The 27862-nt window shown below is 37.3% G+C and overlaps 1 protein-coding gene across 1 annotated transcript in view; it reads left to right on the forward strand.

Annotated features, from left to right (window-relative positions):
- The window catches only part of unc-13 (protein unc13 homolog), a 1321962-nt gene that overhangs the window by 120641 nt on the left and 1173459 nt on the right, over positions 1-27862 (forward strand). Inside the window, exons 5-6 of the mRNA XM_090372343.1 lie at positions 3112-3232; positions 19403-19473. Of these exons, the coding sequence (XP_090228469.1) occupies positions 3112-3232; positions 19403-19473 (192 nt within the window). The remainder of the gene's footprint in view (positions 1-3111; positions 3233-19402; positions 19474-27862) is intronic.

Here is a 27862-nt window from a genome sequence, read left to right on the forward strand (position 1 = left end):
GAAAAGAAAATCTCGCAGGTCATCCCATTTTGCAATCTTGTAATGCCAAACAACATGAGGTTGGGAAGAGCCATGAGATAAAGGCTTTACTGGAGCAGAGACTGTGACATTCACCAAGTTGTGATCTGAGGTGCCTAAAGAACTGCTCACTTTGACCATGTACTTAGAAGGGTTTGTGAGAAAAAGATCAAGCGTGTTGGCTGTATGGTTAGGATTGACCAGTATTCTTGTAGGTAAATGAACAATCTGTGCCAGGTCATTAGTAATTGCAAAAGCCTCAGCATCTCGACCAGCTGGGTCAGTGTGACTAGAAAACGGAAGCCAGCTGGAGTTGTGAACATTAAAATCACCAAGGAAAATTACCTCACTGTTAGGCAAGTTGGACTGGAGAAGTCAAGCTGCAAAGAGAGGAAGTCGGAGAGCTCCAAGTGATTAGTGGAGTTGGGAGAATGGTAGAGACAACAGATGAATTTGACCGATCGAGGTTGAGAGAAATTTTAAGCCAGAGGAGATTTCAAATTACAGTCTCTGACAGGGAATATCAGAACGGACATAAGCACAAGTACCACCTTTGAGGTGAAAGGAATCATACAGCGAATAATTTGGGCAACTGAGGTGAGCAGTAGTTGAATCAACCGATAGCTGAGTTTCTGTCAGAAAAAGTACATGGGGTTTGGCAGACTGCATGTGGAAATGGACATCATTGAGATTAGAATTGAGACCATGTATATTTGTGAAATGAACTAGGAAGTGTTTGGGCGGTTTACATCTTTTTGCACATAAGCTTACTCTATTAGTTTGACAATTTGTTGTGTATTCAATAGTAAGAAAAAGTGGGGAGGGACATGCTGTATGAAGTAATGAAATTTTTGGATATGGTGTACACATGGTAAGATAATACCCAGATCCTTGACATAACATGGCCTCGACAGTGCCCCCCCCCCCACATACACACTACTCGGACTCCCTCCAGTCACTATCTGGCAGAGTAGAGGTATCAAGATTATACACTAGCTGATCCGGAATCCTCCTAAAGAGTTACCAATGGGTTCGGTCCTGTGTACTAACTAGTGGCCGGCTTGTGAACCCTGTTTTAGAGCTGTACTCTCGAAATTTAAGGAAGATTCGATTTTGCCATGATGTCCATCATAACCTCAAAAGTCATCAGTCATATGCATGATGGAAGAGATGAGGAAGGGTTGACCAGAACTCTGGAGACTAAACATGGATTCCACCACTTCCAGCCTCCAATAAGCAAAGTCATGGTATTGCACAGGTTGATGAAAGTTATCTACTACCTAGTATTGCCTGGTAATACCAAGGAGCGGCAATCCTCCATGTGGTGTGGTGTGGGCGCCACACCTCAACTCCTGCTTACATTGGTTCATACCTGGTTGGTCACCCACAGTGTGTTGGTGCATGGGTGTTACACCGAGGATTACTAATAGTCCCACCATTGTGAAGATATAAGCAGAGGATTTGGGTGTCACAGACTGTCCGGACATTTCCCAAATCGGGTCCACTTGACTTGAGTGTTACCCGAACATCAGTTCCATCAGCATTTTAGACTTCCAGGTCGCAAGTACAGCTTGTCTGGCATATCTGGGTGAATGTCTGTGACAGCCTCAAGGATCTGGCTTCAAAAGTCATGTATTTCTTTTTTGCAAACTTTCAACAGAGATCTTCATGCCTTTTACCTTATCCTCAAATAAGCACTTTTGCTTAACGGAATTTTTTGGTGATTCTGAGCCAGAATCTAAATAGAGAAGACACTCCACTTTTACCAGAAATTTTTTGAATCATCCACTTCACAATTGTTGCTAATGCATTTCTACCCTGCATATCATCTGCAAACTTAAGCATTAAGCCTAAACTCAGACATTATGCCCAGTGTAGAATATAACAAATTATCTGGTGTCATGCTTATCTTTTTAGAAATTCCTCATGGCAGAGATAAGTGTGTGAGAATGTTTAGCCAGGTTAGAAAAGCAAAAGTTTGTTCAGATCTTCTCTTTTTGGTGAATCTTTAGAAATGTTCCTGGCAGGCAGGTCTTGATCATCCTGTACTATGAATAAAACTTTGATTTCATATTTTAGTAGAGGGTAAGTTGCAACAATGTTGCAACAATATCTTTCAAAAGTTGCAACAATATCTTTCTTGAAGCAATCAAAATATCCAAACAGAAATCTACAGTCAGAAAAATATTAGGTAAATTAATATTTTAAAGAGTACTGTACTGGATAAACAGGCTATGGCTGCATTTTTATGTAGAATAAGTATTTTTTTTTTCAGTGCAATTTAAAGTGCTGTATGGACTTTACAAAAGCTTGCTTTTTCAGTAAAATCTCCTTACAATGAATTCTATATTTATATCTCCAGTTTTCTTTTCCTATTTTTTGAAAGTTGAAAGTTTTCAGCTATGTACTTTTATACCTAGTGCAGAATTACACCTATTATGTTTCTGGAAATGGCACCAGCTATGTTGTGTTGTATTTTATGGTGAGTTGTATTTCCACTTTTCCCTCTTCTCATTGTGCAATGTGTTATTCTGTTTTCTGCTATCTTTTACCACCTGCTATTAATGTGTTCATATCGGTATTTTGTCAAGCCTTGCATAAAGCAGCATGTTGCTAACTTATGCAATGCATAACTTAGCATGTTGTGGAATTTCTCATTTAATTTCAGACATATATCAGAAGTAAACTGTAACTATAGTACTGATTGATATATCAGATGTCAATATTGGTGCAAAGGTTGTTGGTTACAACTCTGCTTAATGTTTCTGATCATGAGATTATTAATAACTTGAATCGATCATTCAGCTGGGTGACCTGAGTCACTGAAATGAGCCACATTCTAACTATCCATCATATTTAAAGCATCATAAAAGGAAAGAAATTTGTTTTAGCTTTGTTCAACTATAATTACTTAATTGAATTTTATTGTCTAATGTATAGTGTAAACTGATTGTCTTTTTTAAAAAAAGTTGTTTTATTCTGAAACCTTATTCTTAATTTTTATTTTTTATAAATCCACGAAAAAGTGAAGTTCTGTTTTATCCATGAAAGCCTACCAATATATAATGTATATTTTTTTAATTATTTTTATAGGTTGGTGAGGGCCAGTGGTTATCTTTAGATGCAGAATTAGTTATGGAGGATGGGGAAGTTGTTGGAACCAAAGTGCCTACTGGACATAGTGTCCTCCTTGAGGCCCACTTTGAACTGCCATGTGGTTTGTTTATTTCATCTTTTTTTCTTTGTTTTAATATGGAATGAATTGGTTCTTTTAAGCAGATTATTAACTGCTTTAACATGATTATTTGCAAAAGGAGAAATTTCAAAGGGAAAAAAAAAAGTGTATTTAAAAGAGAATAAGATATATGATTGTGTGAAAAGGGGGCCATATGTGTTTATTTATACATATAGATTAAATGTCAACTAACTACACTGTTATACCATGTGAATATTTTAAAATGTCTTAATTGAAGTGTTACTATATCAATCTAAATTAAAAATATTGGCAGAGTTTCGAGGTTCTTTTCAATCCCTTCTTCAGACTTTTTAGAGGAGGTGATACTCGCCTCAGGTATGTGTGTCCAGATGTTGAAGTAGGTGAGGCACTCTAACCACTAAACATTCAAATAAGGTTATAACCACAGTGTAATGGTCAGCATATCTGGATGGTTCATACAATAAGTGCTAAGTTCTCAACATAGCTTCATTATAAGGATTAACAGTGCCTGTTAATCCTTAGTACCTTCCTCTGTCACTTTTCAACCTGCTATGCCTTTGGGCAATTGTCTGTACCTCTTTCAAGAAAATTTTCTCACTTTCAACTGCAGTTGCAATGTAAAATCTACTCACGACTGGTTTTGAAAAGTGCAATAATACATCTTGTTTTATTTGCACCGATTTAGTAGATTTCTGTCTTGTTAAGAGGGGATGATATTTAAATACAGTTCTGCTTCAACAATGGGTACTCTATATATTTCTGTTTGAACAAGGTTGCCACAGTAGATTTAAACTCCTGTCAAATTGATATAGATTTGTATGTAGAATTTTAAGTTTGGGTTGATGTACGTAGTTTGATGTGGTCACTTTGTTGTAAATTGGCCCTTGAGGCTGTTGCAGACATTCTCTCAGATTTGCCAGACAAGTTGTGCTTGCTACCTGGGAGTCTAAAATGCTGATGGAACTGATATTCGGGTGACACCCAAGTCAAGTGGACCCAATATTGGCAATGTCTGGTCAGTCTGTGACATCCAAATCCTCTGCTTGCACCTTCATGATGGTGGGACTGTTAGTAATCCTCGTGTAATCCCCATGCACTTGCACACTGTGAGTGACCACCCAGGTGTGAACCAACGTTAACAGGGGTCAAGGTGTGGTGCCCACACCAGATGGAGGAATGCCATCCCTCTGTGTTAGCAGGCAATACTAGGTGGTAGATGACTCTCATCAACTGGTGTAATACCACCACTTTGCTTATTAGACCCTAGAAGTGGTGGAACCCCATGTTTAGTCTCCAGAGCTAAGTTCCAGTCAACCCTTCCCCATCTCTTCCATCATGCAGTATGTTTGATGTCTTTTGAGGTGATGATGATCACCACCATGGTGAGATCAAAACTTCCATACATTTCAAGGGTACAGCTTTAAAACAGTGTTTGCAAGCCGGCCAATAGTTAGTACACCGGACTGAACCTATTGGTAAATCTCTGAGAGGTTTCTGGATCAGCTAATGTATAATCTTGCTACCTCTACTCTGCCAGATAGTGACTGGAGGGAGTCCGAGTAGTGTGTATGTGGGAGGCATTGTCGAGGCCATGCTATGTCAAGGATCTGGGTATATTCTTACCATGTCCAAAAATTTCATAACTTCATACAGCATGTTCCCCCCCTCCCACTTTTTCTTGCTATTCAGTACACCATTTTTTTTTTTTTTTTTTTTGTTTTGGTAGTTGTTGGCGCATCAGCTTCTGTGGCCATAATGCACCTCCCAAGGTTTTTGCAGTACTTTGATCCAAGCCCGAGGCAGGATTCAAACCCACGACCTTTGGGTTACCAGGCAGGCACTTACCCCCCTTCCCGACTAGCCCGGTCAGCCAATACACCATGAATTGTCAAATTAATAGAGCAAACTTATCTATGAAAGGATCTAAACCTCCCAAACACTTCCTAGTTCATTTCACAAATATACATGGTCTCAGTTCTAATCTCAATGATGTTCATTTCCACTCACAGTCTGCCAAACCCTGGGAAGGAGCAGCAGTGAGTAGCACACGCTTATTGATTAGACTGGGGTTCAAGCACCTCACCACCAAATACGGAGGACGCGGAAAGGTCAGGGAACGACCACCGCATATCCCGGAGCAATATGGCCTTAGTTGCTAATGCTCCTAAAAACCAATTAAACAACAACAACATCTGCCAAACCCCATGTATATTTTTTTCTGACAGAATCTCAGTTATAAGTTGATTCAACCACTGCTCATCTAAGTTGCCAAAATTATTCGCTATATGATTCCTTTCACCTCAAAGGTGGTACTTGTGCATATGTCTGTTTCAATATTCCCTGTCAGAGACTTGGTAATTTCTCTGGCTTAAAATCTCTCTACCTCATTCTGTTAAAATCATCTGTTTTATCTACAGTTCTCCCAATGCCACTAATCACTTGGAACTCTTTGACTTCCTCTCTTTGCAACTCGACTTTCTCCAATCCAATTTTCCTTGGTGATTTTAATGTTCACAACTCCAGCTGGCTTCTGTTTTCTAGTCACACAGACCCAGTTGTCGAGATGCCGAGGCTTTTGCAATTACTATTGATGTCGCACAGATTGTTCATTTACCTACCAGAATACCTGACAATCCTAACCACAATCCTACAGCCAGCACACTTGATTTTTTTCTCACAAACAACCCTTCTATGTACACTGTCAAAATGAGTGGTCCTTTAGGCACCTCAGATCACAACTTGGTGATTCTCTTCTCCAATGGAGCCTTTACTTCATGGCTCTTCCCAACCTCGTGTTTGGAAGAGCCATTTGCATTATAAGAATGCAAAATGCGATGACCTACGAAATTTCTTTTCTTCTAGTTCTTGGTTGGATTATTTTTTCAAAACTTCTGATGTCAATGTTTGCTCAGATCGTGTCAGTGAAATTATTCTTGTAGGAATGGAATCTTTTGACACTCCTTTCAGCTTTCTAAAAGTTTCATGAAAAGAGGAACCATACTATTACATTTGCTAATCAATTCTATCACAGCAGATTTTAGCATAGATTCTAGTCCATTGCTATGGAAATGGCCTAGCTTCTGTTGGACAAGGTTGCTATTCTAGTTATTGAAACAAAAACTGTACTATTTATAATTTTTAGCTTCTGCTCCTTTCCAATTTTGTCCTAATAGGTTCTCTCAGACTGCAATAGCCCAAAATAGTACACATGAAGGCCTCTAACTCACTGATCAGAGCACCCATTGATTTTTAGGGAAGTCTCATTGTTTTTCACCTGTTTCCCTGAATTTTGGTTTTCCTGACGTTCCAGTTTGTACTAACTCTGCAATAATACTGTGGATATTGGCTAGTTTTAACACTGTTAATCGTAGAAATCTACTTTTTTAGCTTATAAAAAAATAAAATAGGATGGAATGATGTCACATGTTTTTGAAGGAGTATTGTATTTGTATCATTAAGGACATGATATATGTTGATCGGAAGTACATTATCATAATGAACATGATATTCATATACAATGCCATCGTGTGTAAGGTATGTCATTTTATGTTTTTTTAGACTATTAAAAGAAATAAATTACTGTAGGTTTCTGAATTTTTTTTTTAACAATTAACTATTAATAATGTGAAAATGTTCATTTTTAGAATTCATATAGTATTTTTTCCCAGAAAGAAATAAATTGGAAAGGAATATTCATAAAGGTACTACAAGTACCTACGTGAATCGTTTTTGCAATTAAATAAAAAATTTGATTGAAGTGACTCTTTGCAATAGAAAACAAACATTTATGTAAGCACTCAGCAGTAAGTTAAAGGATGGATTGACAGTTGATGAAACCTGAACCAACTTGCATTTACAAAATATTTTACTAACTGTGAGGTTAAAAGAATACTACACCCAGTATAAAATCGAATGTATTATTCCAATTTTAACAAGTTGTGGGTAATGACACATCACATTATAATGAGGACATTCAATTTTTATGTATACAACATATTGCTCTAAAACAAAACTCTTTACATGCAGAATATGATGTCAGTCTTACATACCATAGAAGAAGAGATCTGTATTAGAGAGAGAGAGTTCTTAGTAAAGGAAGGAGTTGTATGGGGTGGATTTTCTTCTAGATTTCCAGAGCATAATTGTTTGATGAATGAGTAAATCAAAAAATGAATCTTCTGTGGGAAATAGATTATCAAAAACATTAGCATTAGCAGAGGCATGTGATGCAAGAAAGCAAGCTTATGCAGCATCAGCCAAAAAAAACACCCCTCCCATTTCACGCATCTATTCACTCCAAATGCTTTTCCATGTGAGACATAAGTACATGTGAGAATACATCTAATTGAGAATGGGGTGAGCAATCTCAATGCTGATAGGATTGCTCTTGCTCAGATTAAGAACCTAAGGGAGCATACCTTCAAACTGAGGAAAGACAGTTATAGAATAGATGTGTGAAATAAATGTGTAGATGTGTGAAATAGATGTGTGAAATAAATTTATGGCTGAGCTGGAAAAGCAGCTCAGCCATAAATTTATTTAAGCCATCAACTTCCACAATAAGATGGAAGTCTTCCAGCAATCAACTACCTGCTGGCTAAAGGCAAATTTTCACACATCTATTCTATAACTGTCTTTCCTCAGTTTGAAGGTATGCTCCCTTAGGTTCTTAATCTGAGCAAGAGCAATCCTATCAGCATTGAGATTGCTCACCCCATTCTCAATTAGATGTATTCTCACATGTACTTAGTCTCCAGGCACAATAATTTACAGAACTTAAGCCTTTCTTGGTAAGAGCACCCCTTTGTCACCCTCAGCAATCTTGTTGCCATTCTTTGTACTCATTCTAACAACTCTACATCCTTCCTAAAATGAGGCTTCCAGACCTGTAGATGGTATTCAAGGTGTGGCCTGACCATTGCCTTGTACAATGGGATAAAAATCTCCTTGTCCCTGCTAGCAAAATTCCTATATATCGACAAGACTCCATGACCTGCTCTGGCAGCCTGTCTGTGCTGCTCAGGGTACTTCATATCTGACTGCACACTAACCCCAAGATCTTTTTCACTCTTCACTTCCCTTCGCGTAGTACCACACAGTTGGTACATTTTTCTTGAGTTACTGCTACCCATATGCAGTACTTTGCATTTGTCAATGTTAAAACTTCAGTTGCCACTTCTCAGTTCACTTGCCCAATTTATCTAGATCCAGTTGCAGTAGAATACTGTCTGTACTGTCATTAACAACCCTACCAATCTTTGCATTATCTGCGAACTTGGATGTTAAGCCTGATATACCCTCATCAATATCATTGATGAATACACAAAACAACAATGGGCCCAGCACTGAACCCTGGGGAACCCTAATAACATTATTTCACGAACACAGCAGTGTCCATTGATTACCACTCTCTGTCGTCTCCCACTCAACCATCCCTTTATCCATTGTAGCAACTTGCTCTTAATGCCATACCGCTCCAATTTGCACAGTAGTGTTCAATGTGCAACAGTATCAAAAGCTTTCCCGAAATCCAAGTGTTGGTATCAAAATTAGTTTTTGCATCCAGTTTCTTTTATGACCACATCATAGTATCCAATCAAATTGGTCAGACAATACCCTGGTCCTGTTCCACCTCTAGGCGCCTCCGTAGCCAGGTGGGAAGGAGCAGTAGTCCGTAGCACACGCTTCTTGATTAGACCGGGGTTCGAGCCCATCACCACCAAATACGGAGGATGCGGAAAGGTCAGGGAATGACCACGCATATCCCGGAGCAATATGGCCTTAGTTGCTAATGCTTCTAAAAACCAAATAACAATAACAACCTGTTCCACCTATCCTTTTTGCATAATATATTCCCCATCTTCTTGACAATAGAGTCACCAACAATAACTAGTTCCTGTGGGACCAGCACATTCTGCCTTGGCGATTGCCTCTGTGTTGCTTGCTACACAGGAGTGTGCTCTGGCGTTGAGTTGGGAAGTTGAGAGCTTGACGGGCTCCCCTCATATTGACTTCTTCGAGGACATCTACCCTACATCTCAAACTCTCATAGACACCCACCAGAACGCTGAGTTGGCTCCTAATTTCTTGGCACTCTTGGTATCTGGCACACATGAAGACATCCTCCTTGGCTAGATTATGTCCTGTTCCTGAAATGTCCGCAATCATTTCAAATTTCACACGTTTTGAGACTGTTATGTGTTGTAGTTTGTTTCTCCCCGAGCCACAGCACTCCTGCTACTCTGTGAACTTTGCTTCGCAGTTCTAGTCTGGGTCATGATTTCCGTTTAAATACTGTTTAATTAACGATAAAATTTAATAATATTAAAAAATTTGATTAATTGATAATGCTATACTAAGCTAACAGATTCCTAATACAGTGCTATGTATTATGCTGTCTTATTTTACGTTATCAGTTATACATTATGCTATTTCGTTCGATCTGTGTAATGGTGACAAGTTCAACAGTGTGCCAACACCAGTACAAGCGGTGAGTCATAAATTACAAAAATCACTAGTTAAATTTTAAAAAATATGCAAACACCTATTTAATATCTTTTTTTTATTTTTTTTTATTTGGTAGTTGTTGGCACATAGGCTTCTGTGGCCATAATGCATCTCCCAAAGTTTTTGCAGTACTTTGATCCAAGCCCGAGGCGGGAATTGAACCCGACCTTTTGGTTTGCCAGGCAGGCACTTTACCCACCCGGCTAGCCCGGTTGGCTAATATCTTGTAGAACACAATGTACTATCTTAATTAATGAAGAATACGGGAAAAATAACAAAACTACTTATCATTTTCAGCAGCCAGAAGTCCACCTGTTTGCCTCCACGATCCCAGCGCCCTCTGATGTAATTTGGTTGACTAAATCATTCTAGTTTAAGGATTAAACATTAGGAGACACAACAGTGTTATAAGTTTCTTTAGAATTGATAGCTTTAGAATGTAAACAAGGTTCCACAGATCTTTGTTCCCTATTTCACAAATGAATTTATGCTACCAGTTGATCTTTGTATAGTTTTAACATAGTTTCTTTTTAGTTGATTGTAAGTCACCTTGCACATTGGTAATCTCTACAGGTATAGTGTATAACCTTGCAAATAAGGGTAAGCTCTGGTGACCACAAAGGTGTGGGTTTATGTTTTGTTTCTTTTTCTTTGGAATGGTTATTTGAAAGAAACTAGATGATATATGTAAAAATATTTTAAATTTTAGTTAGTTTCATTTATACTGTTTGCCTTAATCCTGTGTAATCCACCGATCTTTAGGACTAATGGATCATTGTTAGTAACTTGCATTCATCAATGAGATCACAAATCTGATTTGTAATACTTTATACTCTCTTTACTTCATGCCTGTTTCTCACATTTCAGGGATAATGTTTTCTGTTATGTTTTCGAATGTGACTGACTGCTAGTTCTGGCTGTACCTTGTGATGAACATTCATAAAAAATTTAAAAGAGAAGTGATATCTGAGGAGTAGACAGGCATATATCATTAGTGTTGTGATATTAAATCATTTGTTTCAATTGAGGGTGAAGGTAAAGAAAGCCCACACGAGAAGCACGCAAAGGTTCGATAAATTTACCGGTAAACGTACTTTGCCGTAATGGCATTTGTATTTGCTCGCTCAGTAAACATACAGTGGGTGTTAATGGTCAGGAGTAGAAATTGAATCCCATGGGAGATTGAAACCCCCCCAAAGTGGAGGGGGTAACCTGACCTTTTATTTTTAGGATCACTGGTGGAGTAGTGGATAAATTGTTTATTAAGAAAAAAAGGCAAAGGTAAAGGAAGCCCACACGAGAAGCACGGCAAACTTCGAAAAGGTTTACCAGTGAAACTACGTTACGACGACACTTTTTACGACGCCAGAACTTCCAATATGTTTTTATTCGTGATTCAATTAGTGAGTCTAAAGAAAAAAGAGATCAGGCTCCCCCCCACTTCGGGAGGGTTCAAGCTCCCGTGGGATTCAACTTTTACTCCAGATCGATAACACCCACTGTCTGTTTACTGAGCGAGCAACAATACAAATGCCGTTACGGCAAAGTACTTTTACCGATAAATTTCATCGAACTTTTGTATGCTTCTCGTGTGGGCTTTCTTTACCTTAGCCCAATTGAGTTTTAATTTCGTGCAGAGGAGCTTATCATTTGTAAGAATTAAAAAAATGTGTTCTGATTGTCCCCAGTTAAAGGTTTCATGCTTGGAAAAAGTTTTATGGAGTTTGCAAGGATAATAAATCTTTAAAAGGTAGTGTTAAATGTTTTCTGCTAACAGGAATCAAACTGTTGACCCTTTCTTTAGAAATTCAAAGTACTTTGACAAGCTCCATAATGCAGGATATAAGGATTAATAAAGTTTGATTTACGGAAGTTACTAGTATTTTTGCAAAGCATAAGTTTATTTACCATGATGATATATTTAAAGGTAAAAGGTGCTTTCCTTTTTCTGCTGACAAGTGTTACCTTTTGGGGGGGATACAATGAAATTTGAAAATGGTGGCCAAGTTTACCAATATATCTGAAAGAGAAGTGTTTAATTTTTTTAATTACCTTTTTTAAAAACTAATCGATGTTTTGCGATGACCATCAAAATTTGCTCATTGAAGCAGTGCCTAGTAGTGTTGTATAGTTGCAAGGTACAATTGGCCTTCCTGTGGTATTTGAGGATGTTAGCCCAACAAAGTGAATTGAAGGTGCCCTCAGAGTCAATAAAGACAGCAAGGGTATAATTCTGCTCAATACATTTCACAAGATGAAAGAGGTGCAAAAGGATGGAAGCCATACTGATTTTGGGAGTAAAAATTGCCCACGAGAAGATATTTAATTCTCAAGGAAAGTGGTCTCAAATATTTTTACTAAATTTGCAAAGAGTTTGATAGGCCTACATGATCTTGGATTTTCTGAAGGTCTGGAGTATCTTGATAAAGCAGATTTCCAAGGAGTTTGAAATATTGATTCACAAAGGCATTTATTATATATTCTTCCCTTAGTTGTTTGTTTGGCCTAATTTCTGCAACTGCAGCATCAATTTCAGTCTGTATTAAAGGAGGGCATTTCTGTTGCTTATTGACTGTGTCAGTCCATGTGATGGATTTGGTGTTATCAGTGATGACAGTATTGTAAATTGTTTTGGAAAGGGACTTATTCCTAGATTTTTTGTAGGAAAGGTCCTCAGGAGTCCTTATTACCAACTTCTTGAATGAACTTGTGCCAGCTTTGAGTTTTATTTTTCTCAGTAGCTTTTAAGAATTTCTGCTGTGTTGATACTCATGACTGCCATGATGGACAGCCCATCTGGCTAGATTTAATTTTCTCTTCTGCCAAGGTTCGAATTTGGAGGTTTACTCTTTTTTTTTTATGCACTGTGAGTAGTCTTAATGATGATCTTTTGGACTAAATTTTCAAGATTTCTTGCAATACCATTGGAAAGATTATTAATGTTTTCATGTTGTTTCATGGAAGTTGTAAGGAATTTTTGAACTTATGGTTGTTTTGAATTTGACCCAATTCACATGTTTTTGAGAGAATCTTGGAGGAGGAATTTTTAGTGGCTGGCACTAAGATGATGATAACAGTGATAAATGACCTGATGATGTAAAATCATATGTCAAGAAGTTACAGAAGCTGAAGGTCCCAGGTGCCAAGTGTTATTGTGATCAAACAATTCACTGAGAGATTTCTAAAGCATTTTCTCAAAGGTGGTCTCCATAGCAGAGTGGCCAGGAGTTCTTTGAGTAGACCAGGGTTCAAGCCCCTGACTTCTAAATGTGGTTGTTCTGCCAACCCGCACTGGACCAGCATGGCAGATTATGGTCCATTCCAACATGAATTGTCGAGGAAGCTTCCATCCCGCAGTGTATTGATAATGGCTGTAGTTTACTTTTTTATATGAAAAAGAGTAATCCAAGCAAGGAGAATTATGATTTGGAAAGACAGTATTCTTGTTCCACAAGGAGTATAATTCTCACTTTTAGATCTCCTGTCCGTATGAATATCCATAAGAGCAGGCTATTTCTCCATTGCCGTGTCCTTCTTTATATCCCGAATCCCATCAGATGCTACAAGTGCCAAAAATATGGACTCCCAAACTGCATGTCGAGGTGAGGCAGTATGTCCTAATTGTGGATCAAAGGAGCACAATCAATCTGATTGCACTGCTACCACTCTTCATTGTCCAAATTGTGAGGGTAATCATTCTCCAAACTGTGTGAACTATGAAAGCAAGGGAAAAAAATCCAGAAATATTAAGTGGAGAACAAAGTCACATATTCGGAGGTGAGATGACAAATAATCAAAACAGAGCCAAAGCATACATATGCCATGGCTGTCAGCATTTTCAGTTAATAGGTATTCAAATAGTTGTTACGGTTCCTCCATATCTATCTATTGACAATCGGGCACATTCCTTGCTGCAACAAAAAGCTGAACAACCAGTAATACTCCAATTACCATTCCAGCCAATGTACTGGACAGCAAAATGAAAAGTAACAGAAACCACAAAACTGCACCCACTGCTTTCAAGCACCAGATGGATATTGAACGAATCAAATGACGGAATTTTAGAACTTTATGTGACTGATGAGATTGATATAACAACATCCCCCCCCCCTTTTTTTTTCCTAAGAAAGACAAAGCAAAGGTAGATTGATACAAGCAAGCTACAACTAAAAAGCAGTCAGAAACAAAAACAACCAACAAAATCTCATAATGGAAAGAATCCTTAATGGAATTGTAGAGTTGTAGAGGCTTTCATAATACAAAAGATGATTTACATGATCTTATCCATTGATACGAATCAGCAGGCATATGCCTACAGGAAACTTATTTAAATCCACAAGTATGCCTAACATTATAAATTACACTCTCTTCAGACGAGATAAGAGTACTGGTTCGTCAGCTCATGGAGGGGGTGGTAGTGGTTCTTGTTAGAAACAATGTTCCATCCAAACATGTTGCTGCTCTTCAGACTCATTTTGAAGTAGTGGCAGTGTACACTGTAATTAATATTACTCTTACAATAGCATCTATATATAAATCCTCCTAATTTATCATTCTCCTCAGATGACCTAGAAAATCTGATAGACAAGCTACAATTTTGGTTCTGCTTACTCGGAGACTTCAGTGCTCATCATTCACTGTTGGGGATCTCCAATAATTGACAAGAGAGATAAAACTATGGAATCGCTACATTATGCTTGGCCTTTTGAACACTGGTGAGCCTACCTTTGTTAATTTTTCTACAGGATTACATAAGCTAAATAGAAGAAAAATGGAGCTTGGAATTTGTTTTGCAAATTCCCCACAACTAACTTTAAAAGACCGAAAGCCAAGTTCTGCCAAATAAGAAGAAAAGCAAAAAAAAAAAAAAAAAAAAATCCCAGATTAGCTTTTCCTCAAGTATAAACAAGGCCACAGACACCAGACTTATCTGGAGGAAAATACAAATACTTAATGGCAAATATATGCAATCCCCTGCTTCAATACTAAACTTGTAATGAAAGGAGTTGTCCTCTCTGGGCGAAATAGCAAATGCCTTAGCTGAATCATTTGATAGTATATCAGCAGTATCTACCTACTACCCAATCTTTTAGCAAATTAAAGAATCTGCAGAACAGCATAAGATCAATTTTTCTATGATATTTTCACATCCATACAACCAGTCATTCACATTAATAGAACTTTTAGGGTCTCTCAATAAAACATCCATTAGTGCTGCTGATCCAGATGGAATCTACTACATAATGTTAAAACAACTAAACAACAAAGCAAAAAGAACATTGTTATTATTACAATCAAATATTCTTAGAAAATACTTTACTATACTCCTGCCATCACTCAATTATCCTAGTCTTTCTGAAGCCAGGACCTTTTCACATAACTACAGGCAGATTTGTCTGACTACCTGTTTAGGCAAAATTCTGAAAAAAATGGTTCTCAGGTAGCTAACCTGGTTCCCGGAAACTAAAAACTTGCCAAATAGTAACCAGTATGGTTGGAAAGAATGGGACAGAAGCAAACATCCGTAATGCCTTCATAGGAGGACAACATCTGGTCACGATTAATCTTGATATCGAGAAGGTCTTTGATACCACCTGGTGTCATGGTGTACTCCAAAATCTTCATTTTTTCAGTTTGAGAGGTCAGTTATCCTAATTTACACAAAACTTCATGTGCCACAGTGTGTTTCAGGTTAGATACATGAACAATTTATCCAAATCATTTGAAAAAGAGGAGAGTACCACAGAGTTCCTTGATCAGTGTGACATTATTTGCAATAAGTATTACAAACATGACCTGAGATGTACCAAATGCAGTAGAATTGTACATTTTTGCTGATGAACTCATTATCGTTTGTCAATCCCGAACTATGAATACCATAGAAACACAACTTAAAATTTCCATAGCTAAAATAGAATCATGGACACTGTGAAATGGTTAATCACTAGCAGAAAAGAAATCCACTGCAGTTCATTTTTTTAAAAAACACAAACTACATTCGGATCCAGAAATATTTTTAAAAAACAGCCTGATTCCTGTTACCAACAATTTTCGACTGTTGGGGTTATGCTTAGATAATAAACTTAATTTTGCTTCTCATATATCTTACCTTCGAACCACTTGTCTTTAAAAACTGAACATCCTAAGAGTCATCTCTGCTGTGTCCTGGGGTGCTGATGAAAGCTCCCTCATTCATCTCTACAGAACTTTAATAAGATTGTTTGGATTATGGATCACCTGTCTATGACTCTGCTAGGAAAAGTTCTCTATTACATCTGAACACCATCTAGCATAGTGCCCTTAGGTAGCTGTGGGCACTTTCAGAACGTCTCTGGTCCACAGCCTGAGGCAAATGAACCCCCCCCCCCCACCTCTGCATCTCAGGCAAAAATCCTTATTGTGTAACTGTGTAGCAAAGATTAAAAGCATCTCACCCCAGCTGGCAGTATCTGTTTGACTCTCAGTATAGCGTGCTATACCACAGTAAACCTAAAGAAAACCACCCCGCAGGGCTATGATTGCAAGAGCTCATGCTCAGTTGGGACGTTAACTTCCAGAATATTTTTCAAGACATTGCTACTCCTAAACTTTCCAGGACTCAGATTTTCACCTTTTTGTGACAACTTTTTCATCAGATAGGAAAAATTCTTCTTAGGAAACACCAACTTTCAACAGCTACATAAAGCATATTTCTTTGAAAACTTAGAGGAAAGTACATATCTATACTGGTGGCTCCAAAATAGATTCAGCTGTAGGTGCTGCAGCAGTTCCTTCCAAATTCTCAGTAGCTGTGTCTCTTCCTTTTGAATGCAGTATCTATGCTGCAGAATTGTTTGAAATAAAGCTAGCTCTAGATAACATAAAGAACCACCATATCAAGTGATCTCTGATATATATATACAGACTCCTTAAGTGCAATCACTGCCATTTAATCTCCTTTTTTCCCTCTCCTCCCATTCTTAAAAGAGATCTGATCTAAATTAAGTCACTATCAAACAGCCAACCCAGTAGGTTACCGGTCATGTTAGTATTCCAGGTAATGAAATGTACGGATGATTATGCTAAACATCCTGACACTAGATCTTTCTGTCAACTGAAAGTGCCCTACACTGACTACAAATCCATTATTAAAATAACATGTAGGAAACAATGGTCTTAACTCTGGCAAACTCAGATCAATAAGCTGCTGCAGATGAAAAAAAAAAAACAGAGCCACAACCGTGGTGTCTAGTTTCAGGAGAAGCAGGCAACAAGAAGTAATTCTAGCAAGGCTCCGCATTGGTCATTCGCATCCAACTCATCTGTATTTGCTTTTTTTTTTTTTTTAATAAAAACCCCAAACACGAGAGGTATCAGAACCTATAGTACTTAGTACCGTGCATGGGTTGGAGGTTGAGAAGGCAAAAGAAGATATTTGTTGACATTAGACTTGAACTTCTGTAGACTGTAATTTTCAGGAAATACGTATGAAGGAAGGTTGTTCCAGAAAACAGCAGTTGAATGAATAAACAAGGAAGATGAAAAGTTGGTTCTGTGAGTTTGAAGTTGGACAGTAAATGGATGTTGACTGGTGGTGGCACGTGTTCGGACTGTTTTGAAAGAGAGAACAGGAATTATAGAAGCCAATTCAGAAGAACAGTGCCCATGGAAGTATCTGTAGAAAAGGCATGTAGCAGAAACAGTACACAAAACAACAATGGGCCCAGCACTGAACCCTGGGGAACTCCACTAATAACATTATTCCACAAACATGAAATCTAAAGATTAATACTGCACATACTAATCTTTACCTTTCTTTCTTTCTAATCTTTAATATAATCTCTAATTTTAATATCTACTATAATTTTTTTCATGAGACAGCAAGTGGAGAGACTGTTAGAGATGAGTCATTAGTTAACCTAACTGCCCTCTTCTGAATGGAATCTAGATGCCTGAGAGAGGTTTTAGGGTGCCTCAGATGTGGGAACAATATTCCATGGTAGGGTAGGTTTGCAATTTGTACAGAGTGAACAGCTGTTTGCTTATGTGAGAGAACCCATAATTTAATTAAATATTATGTAAATTAATGAAATATGGTTAAGAAAAGAATGAGTTTTTTTTATGAAAAGTAAACTGGATTCTCTGGAAAGGTATGATAAAGGAAAAAGTCCCAAAAAATGCTGTTGAATAGGATGTGGGTGAGATATAATAAATACTCTGGAAGGATAAAAATGAAAAAAATTCTAGAAGGGTTTTGCACTCGGTTTGTTTCACAAGGTTAGTTAAGTTCTTGCTTCACTTTAAAGGAACCAAAAATAGAGATAATAGATAATCCAATTATGGCTGTGGCTTATGCAAGAAAATTGTTACAGGTCTCCAATCAGCAAGACCTATAAAAGCAGAAGCTAAGAAAGGGCATTGGCCTTACATCAAAAGATGGATTTGCAGAAAGTATTACAGTAAGTGATGGATGGCTTGGATGTTAGAAAAAATATATAATTGTGTATTGAGTCTTAGCACGGGGAGATTTTCTGTCAGTCAGTCCGCTGCTTAAAAGTTTACAGAAGATTTAAGGTAATTTATAAATGGAGTTAAAATTGATTGGAGAACAACACTACAATATAGACAAAAGTAGTCTGTTATAAGATGTTACCTACAAAAAAAAAAAAAAAAGAAAAAAAAGTAGACTGTAGCAACAGGAGAAAAAAAAAATCCAAATAGAGTATCACAGAATCATACTCTATTTGGATATCTTTATACACTTTATCTTTATACACTTCAGCAATGCAGCTGGAACTTGCAAATTGTCATTTTTTTTGTTGTTAGTAAGTAAACTAATCCTTAGAGCTTTAAAAATATAAATTATTCATCTTTGCGGTTTATTGTCAGACATAAAAATCAGTGTGGATGGATTCTGCATTATTGAATTTTTTTTTTTTTTTTTTTGTGAATTAGTACTGTCTATAAAGAAACACTTGAGGAAAATAAACTTATCTGAAAAGGCTATTCTATTTTTAGATAATACATTTTTAGATAATAGATAATTCATAAATTTACCTGCACTCCAAACATCTTACACATTTCCCAGCTTATTGAGATGAGTCCAAATGTTTGTGTGTGCGGTGTTTGGAAATTTTTTGTGGTTTTAGCTAGGGGTTTTATTCCAATAAGGTTTAAAGGTTTACCAGAATGTGAAGTGAATTGGTCAGATCAAAGTTCTGTAATCAGTGGGGGTGGGGGAGAAATCACTGTATAAATTAAAGATTTTGTCTTGTTTTGTGTACTGGCATTGATTAAAAATGTTTTTTTCTTTCTAGAGTATATATGCTTGAAAATTATTGATAATAGTTAATCTATCACTATAATGGCAGGCATATCAAATGTTTTTCTAAATCATTAATATGTACATACTACACATTAATTTTTACCTTTCTTTCTTTCTAATCTTTAACATAAACTCTAATTTTAATCTCTACTATAATTTTTTTCATTAATACTGCACATATTTAAAATTCAAAAGAAAAAAAGGTAAAATATGTTATACAATAATTGGCTTGGCTTGACTTCTAATGTCAAGTACATATTTATTTGCATTTGCAAAACATGATTAAACTATGAATATTCTCAATTAAATAAGATATGTATTGTTTTTATTACAAATTAAAGGAAAATGTTTTGTAGATTTTGCTGAAATAGAAGAAGAAGAACTAATGAGGAAGCTTGAGCTCCTTAACAGTATTATGGACCAAGAGGTAATATCACCTTTTCTTTTTAATAGAACATTGTATGTGACCTATACAGAATGGCAAAAAAAATTACTACTTCTTACCTGTGGATTAAGTGTGTCTGTTTGGAAAGAAATATAATATAGATAGAGCTCGATTTGAATTACTAGTTTCTTGATAATGCTTTCCACACTAGCTATTGAAACAGGTGAAGGCATCTATACCTTTTATTGGTGTTATACAATGTACAGCAACTTGTTCCTAATGAAGGAACAAGGTCATTCAGGGTAAGAGGAGGAATGTGTGGGAACCTAGTTAGCAATGGCACAATTTCTAATCCTACCTGAGCTTTTGAAGTTGAGCTCAAGAGAAGACAGGAAAGTTCTACTTTCTATAATTTTTAAAAGAGCAAAATATCATTGTTATTTTATAAATTTGAAGTTCTAACTTTATATACCATTGGCAGCACACTTCAACAATTTATTTACCACTGTTTTGATGGAGAATTGTCATTGCAGATGCTGTTTGTTTGAAAGTAGAGAAACCTCCCAATTGATCAATATCTGAGTTATGATAATGCATTTCTGATAGATAAATTTGATTTATGACTCAAAGCATGATCTTTCGGCATGTGATTGAGAAAAGGTTTCGTAAAATCAAACCTTTTCTCAATATTTTCTTTTCCTGTTGATCAAACCATTAGGGTAAACATGAAATTTTAAGAGAAAAGGGCATAAAAGTTTGCAAGGCCTCTCACGATAAGTTAAATATTTACTCAGTATTATTTAACAGTGTACATATAATCAATTTTTGTGGGGCCTAGTACTTTGTTGCATTTTTATCATATTTATCTGTCTGGTTTATAAAATAGTTAATTGATATTTATTATGCACTAGCTTAATGCATCATCATAACAAGTAGGGACTTTGAAAAAATTTCTTTTAAATAAATAAATCAATACATTACTGACTCTTCTGCATTCTCTGTGTTAGATTTCAGGCCTTATTTATCATAATCAACAATTTTTTTTATTGTTATATTGCACTTGGTTTTTATCAAGCACTATCTATAGAAAGTAGCACCACAGCATTCTACAGCCAGTCCTTGCATAATGCGAGTTTGATTAATGCATTTTTCCGTTACCACTATTTGAAAAAATTATAACACATTTCACTTTACACGATGCATTATTGATATTTATGCGATAGTTGAAAAAGATTTGAATCGTGCGTTAAGCTTACCACACATCGGACGGACAATAAACAAACGTTTGCCTGCTGCCCGCCTCGGTGTGTTCCCTAAACCATCGGAAGAAGAAGTGTTACTTGTTTCTCTCCCGCTAATAAAGTCAATGCAGACTTGCATTTAAAAATTCAAAATTTTAAATGAGCCAGATGAAAATGTTAACGTGAAGGAGATAATGGTAAAAGAACTAGATGAAATCTTTCGTCGTAGTGGTAGTAGTAGTGGCATGTGATGCAAGAAAGCATATGTATGAGCTTATGCAGAATCAGCCAAAAAAAAAAAAAAAAAAAATCACACCATTCCCTCCAAATGCCTGTCCAGTTCCTCCTTAAATTTATTCAACCTATCAACTTCCACAAAGACAGATGGAAGTTTGTTCCAGCAATTAACCACCCGCTGGCTAGGGGCAAATTTCCGCACATCTATTCTACATCTGTCTTTTCTTACTTTGAATTTGTGTCCCCTTAGGCTCATAATCTGAACAAGTGGAAGGATTCCATCAGAATTCAGCGTGCTCAACCCATTCAAGGCCTTATACACCTAAATCAGATCACCGCGCAGGTGCCTAGTCTCCAGCCACTGCAATTTGCAGAACTTAAGCCTCTCTTGGTAAGAGGATCCCTTCATTCTCCTCACCAGTCTTGTTGCCCTTCTCTGTACACACTCAAGTAAATCTACATCCTTCCTAAAATGAGGCCTCCAGACCTGTATGCAGTACTCAAGGCATGCCCTGACCATTGCCTTAAACTGAGGGATAATCACTTCCTTTTCCCTGCTAGCAAAATTCCTATATATCATTGACAAAACCCCATGACCTGCCCTGGCAGCCTGTCTGCATTGCTCAGAAAACTTCATATCTGCCTGCACAATTACTCCCAGGTCTTTTTCATTTTCTACCATCTTAAGTGTAGTACCACACAGTTGGTACGTTTCTCTGGGATTACTTCTACTCATATGCAGTACTTTGCATTTGTCAAGGTTAAACTTCAGTTGCCACTTCTTAGCTCATCTGCCCAAATTATCTAGATCCTTTTGCAGTAGCACACTGCCATTAGTGTCATTAACAACTCTGCCAACCTTTGTATCATCTGCAAACTTCGACATTAAGCCTGATATACCTTCATCAATATCATTGATAAATATGCAAAACAGCAGTGTACCCAACACCGAACCCTTTCGTACTCCACTAACAACATTAGTCCACGAAGAGTAGCACCCATTGATTACCACCCTCTGTCTTCTCCCACTTAACCATCCTTTTATCATTGTAGCAACTTACCCTTAATACCATTCTGCTCCAATTTGTACAATAGTCTTTTATGCGCAACAGTGTCAAAATCTTTCCTGAAATCCAAATATATGATATCAAAATTATTTTTTGCATCCAGTTCCTTTGTAACACATCATAATATCCTATCAAATTTGTCAGACAAGACTTTCCCTTAACAAACCCATGCTGTGTCTGAATTATTGCTGCAGTCTTGTCTAGATGATCCTGCAATGCATCTTTAACCAGTGATTCCATTATTTTACCCGGAACAGAAGTTAAACTAACTGGTCTGTAATTACTCGTGTCACCCTTCGATCCCCCTTTGTGAATTGGGGATACGTTTGCACATCTCCAGTCTGTGGGAACCTTCCCTGAGTCCAAGGATGTTCTCTTAATTATGGCTAAGGGTTTGCTTAGTTGATTTGCCGCCTCCTTTAATATAACTGGATAGATCCCATCCACTCCAGGTGCTTTTCTTATGTTTAACTTCAACAATTTCTTCTTCACTTTGCTCTCAGTTATTACAAAATCATTAAGTATCCTTCTACAATTTTATAACCTTCTGCCATTTTCAAACCTTAATAATACCTCATGTGTGAATGTAGATGCAAAATACTCATTCAGTTTGTTTGCTATCTGAGCAGGATCATCAACAGTCGAATCAGCGATGTCAAGTGGACCAATCAGATTCATCCCCTTCCTTTTAGAGTTTATATAAGTAAAGAAATCCTTGCTGTTTTTCTTATCATCTTTTGCCAAGGATTTCTCGTAATCTGCTTTCGCCTGCCTAACCTCCTTTGTGACCTGATTACAGACTAGCTTATATCTGCCATAGACTTCTGAGTCGCTTGATAATTTATATGCATCCCATGCATTTTTCTTCCCTGTTACGAGTCTCATTAGTTCATTAGATAACCATTTAGGCCTAAACCTTGAACAATATTTCTTAATAGGTATGAAACATTTAGTAGCATCCACGATTAATTCCTTGAATGCTTCTCACTTAGAATTTACTGTTGGTAACATCGTCAGTTTATCCCACTGTACAGAATTTAAAAACTTTCTGAGACCACTGTACTGACCTTTACGGAAGCAAAAACCCTTTCCTTTACCCCTGATAGTAATTATATCTTTAAGTAAATCCCACATCAGTACACAGTGATCACTGCCACCTAGTGGTTCCTTTATCTGCAAATTCTTAATACACGAATGATCACTGCTGATAATCAGATCAAGAGTATTACTCTCTTTGGTTGCCTCTCAAACATGCTGCTGCAGAAAACAATCATCCAATAAATCCACAAAAGTCTGACTAGTGTGTGAGTGACCAACCCACAAGTTCCAGTCAATATCTGGGACGTTAAAATCCCCGATTATAAGTCATTTGGATTTACTAGCCCACTCTATTTCTCTGTATGATTGTTCATTGTAATCATTCAAGTCATTAGGCCTATAACACACTCCTACTCTTATTTTTGGTTTCGCAGTGCTTATGTCACCACAAACTGACTCAAAAGTGCACTGTTCATCTATATCAATTGGGTGCACTTCTTTTGATTTTATGTTTTTCTTAATTAACAGCATAACACCTCTATCCTTTCTGTACACATTGTTCTCCCCAAATTCCAGTTCAGCATTCCTTATATCTGTGTGACACTCCGTCTCTGCTATCCCAACAGTATTCGCCTTTGATGTCTGTTCCACCTATCTTTTTTTACAAAGCATGTTACCCGTTTCCCTGACACTAGAGTCACCAACAACTATTAGTTCCTGTGGGACCAGCGCATTCTGCCTTGGGGGTTGCCGCTGTGTTGCGTGATGACCAAGTTCAAGCTCTTTCATTGATGTGGGCAGCTGAGAGCGTGATGGGCCCCTTAATTTAGATCTTTTGAGGGCATACACCCTGTCCTTCAAACTCTCATATAGGCCCACAACAACGCTGAGTTGTTGCCTGATTTCCTTACACTCCTTACATCCCGCACACACAAAGACATCCCCCATGGCAATATCATGTTCCATTCCAGAGAGTATGCCCTCCACCCTCAGTTCTCCCCTGAGCCACAGCACTTCCACTAGTTTGAGCCTTTTGCTTTGCGCTCTGGTCTGAGTCATGATTTCTATTCAAGTTCAATAAAATTCCAATACAAAATATAACCCTAAACCTATGTCCCAATGCAGTTATATATATATATATATATATATATATATATATATTTCGGTATTGAATATTATCTCTGAGTTACGTTATATGACTTTCTTATCCCCTGTCAACTTATATGTATTAATTTATGATGTTACGTTTTTGTAATAACTATGTCGCTATATTTATTTAGTTAAAAAAGTACAATTGAATTGTCAAGGAAATTTAATAAGGTTAATAAATTTTACCGATTAATTGATACTACTATACTCGCTATCTAGTTTTCTGACCTTATGTTATCCAGTTTTCCGTTAAATCTTACGCTAGCACACGGTGTATCTTATAACATTGGCGTCAAGTTACGAATGGTTAATCTACTGACACGAGGTATTATTTACTTTCCAAATCGCGCTATCTACATTCAAAATAAACCACGGAGCTTGACTAGGTCTATAAGCTACTTATAGAAAATAATTTAATCTAACAATTAAGTCAATAAAGCGTCTAAGTATAATTAAAAACTTAGTGTTCGCGGGAGCTGCAAAACCTGTCCACACTTGGATATGATACCTTTACCGATATTAGGTAATAACCTACAAAATCTCTATCTAAATTCAATTTAAACTAAAGTATTGTTACTAGGAATATAAAGCAACTCAAAAAAATAAATTAATATGCCAGTTTAAGTCAATAAAAAAGCAAAAACTTCTCTGTTTGCTGGAGCTGTAAAAACTTTGCCTGTTCACATGTACTCTCACACCCACTCTCCTTTTCTTTTCAACTTGTGTTCCTTTTCATGTAACCAAAAAAGGAACACAAGTGTTTTCATGTGGTCTGCTAGACTGAGTTTTTGTTTCATTATAAAAGATTAATTTTTATATTTTATTGAATGAAAATGGCATTTTATTAATTATTATATGCATATATATTCCATTTTTTGTTGTTCGAAATTTCATATGCTGTATGTTTTTTTTTTTTTTTTTTTTTTAACTTGACTTCTTTTCTCTTCCCCCTTCAATTTCCAGCTCTTCACTTGAAAAATCCTCTTGGGGGGTTGGCAGTTTCAAAAAAATACATATATTGGTATATTATATGTAATTCATAATGATCTATTACCTGTAGGTCATAACTCCAACAAAATCCATCCTGTGGTTTGTTGTGCCAAACAAGCAATTAACCTCATCTAGCTTTAATAAAGTGAAAAAAAACAGAAAATATTATGTTATCATTTAGAGAAAATCTGTGGTAAATGAAAAAAGTAAAGGTAAATGAAAGGATATGATTTCATTCCCAAATTTAAATATAACAGAATTTTTTTTTTTTAGAAAAGTAGCATATATTATATGCAACTGACAAAGGGTTAGGACTATTGTATTAACCAGGATGTTAAGTTCGGTTAGCCACAAAGTTAAAGAGTGAATGAAAAATTCATTACTATCTTTATCATTTTAAAAAGGCCAAAATGTCATTAGAAATTTCATAAATTCATTATTCTACCTTGCGTCTGTATCGACAGGCCTCTTGAAGTATTGTCCTATTAAATTATTTGTGGTCATATCTATCCATAATATCAAATGTGGTGTTTGTGTTCAAGGTTAAACATGGGTTTCCTTTTGCCAGAAAGCAATATTGTGAGAACACAATAACGGGATATGTTTCCCCTAACGACAACAATAATATAATTTGTTAAAGTGTGTAACGTGGTGCCGTAAAACTGCACTTAGTGGAACACTGAAGATGCAATACTGCAAAGCCAGATGAGTGTGAATTGTGTTGGGTACCATGAGATGTGTGTGTGTGTTGGGTACCATGAGATGGGTGTGTGTTGGCGTGTTGTTTCTGTTGTTTATCTGGCCACTTAGTTACTGGGAGGCATGATCACTAAGGAAGAACTTCCCAGCATGGGGCTGGCTCTACTCTGACCAGGATAGGAGCAGAGGTGGCCTAAAGAGAGGAATAAAGCACATAGGATAGAGAAGAACAGGTAAAGTTGGGGGTGTTGATGACAGAGAAAGCATCCCCTTGGTGAGTGGAGAGTGAATCTAAAGTAGTTGGGAATAGCCCTGAAGGAGGTTGGGATAGGGCGCTTAGACCTGTAAAAGGATGACAGGCAGAGAAAGCCATATTAGTCACAGGACGATTATTGAACACCTACACAGGAGGGGGTCCCAGCAACACCAAGAGATCCGATTGGAGTGGAGGAACCCATAGAGGAGAGTATATCCTCAGCATAAAGGAGACCAGGACAGCAGAGGAGCTGAGCAAAGCACCAGAGGTGCCAGGCACAGGGAACCAATCCGAGTGGCCTGAACTGATAAAAAGAAGCAAGGCTGAGATACGGTGGTTAGAGTACAAGAGCCAGTGGTAAGCTGCATGGACTGAGGATGGAATACTGCACCCAGGGTAGAAGTAGTTGTATTTATGGTGGATGTAGCCTTTGCCTTTGAAAGGTATGGCATTTGAAGATAGCTTTAACGTAGGAGGTCAAGACTTGGACGGCGTTTTTGGATGCTGATGATGAGCGGATGTTCAGGTTGAAATGCTGTGATACCCAGTGCTTGCAGTGGGTTCAGTCTGAAGTCAATATATACTGCACAAATATTCATGACGTTGTGCCAAGTTTCTTTATCCCCACAAGAACAGGCACATCTTCCTGGATTCCCAGATCCTGCAATTTACTGTTAAAGGCTCCATGTTCTGTGAGGAGAAAGGTTGTCTGTAGGTTTGATTCAGCCATGAAGTATTGACTTTTTCATGAAAACGTTTGGGAAAAAAATTTTATGGTAATTAATTTTGCCGTTTGGGCTGGCTATCCACCTGTCCTGCCATTGGGTGACAAGAGCCTCCCAGATGCAAATTCTTAATACATGAATGATCACTGCTGATAACCAGATCAAGAGTATTACCCTCTCTGGTTGCCTCTCAAACATGCTTTCCTTTCAAACATAAATTCTTTCAAACATAAATCCACAAAAGTCTGACTAGTGTGTGAGTGACTAATCCACAAGTTCCAGTCAATATCTGGGACGTTAAAATCCCCCATTATAAGACATTCTGATTTACTAGCCCACTCTATTTCTCCGTACAATTGTTCATTGTACTCATTCGAGTCATTAGGCCTATAGCACACTCCTACTCTTATTTTTTTGCTTTCGCAGTGCTTATGTCACACCAAACTGACTCGGCAGTGCACTGTTCATCTATATCAGCTGGATGCACTTCTTTTGATTTTATGTTTTTCTTAATTAACAGCATGACACCTCCTCCCTTACTATCCTATCTATCCTTTCTGTACACATTGTACTCCCCAAATTCCAGTTCTGCATTCCTTATATCTGTATGACACCACGTCTCTGCTATCCCAACAATATCTGCCTTTTATGTCTTGACCAACACTTCAAATTCATCAAATTTATTTACTATTCTTCTAGCATTGGTATACATGCAAGTATACATGTACCTATCCTTATTATTAGTTACCTTAACACATCCCATATACCCACCTGTTTCACGATGACTGCCATCTGTCCCTGAAACCCCGAGCACCCCTTGCTCCAGGTCGCTACTTATTCTAATAGAAATTGTGCAAGAATCACCTTCACCTCTGCCTACGGCTACTGTTAAACTATTAGTCCTTGTATCCCCCCAAGCTATCAGTTTTCCGACCCACCTAACACTGCCTCGATAGCATCAGCAAATATTCTTGCACCCTTTCTATTTAAGTGTATCCCCTCCGTGTAGAAGCAGTCTCTCCTGTTAAC

The sequence above is a fragment of the Mastigoproctus giganteus genome, chromosome 4 (assembly GCF_048544385.1).
Source record: "Mastigoproctus giganteus isolate SK-2022 chromosome 4, ASM4854438v1, whole genome shotgun sequence".
NCBI classification, from domain to species: Eukaryota; Metazoa; Arthropoda; class Arachnida; order Uropygi; family Thelyphonidae; genus Mastigoproctus; species Mastigoproctus giganteus.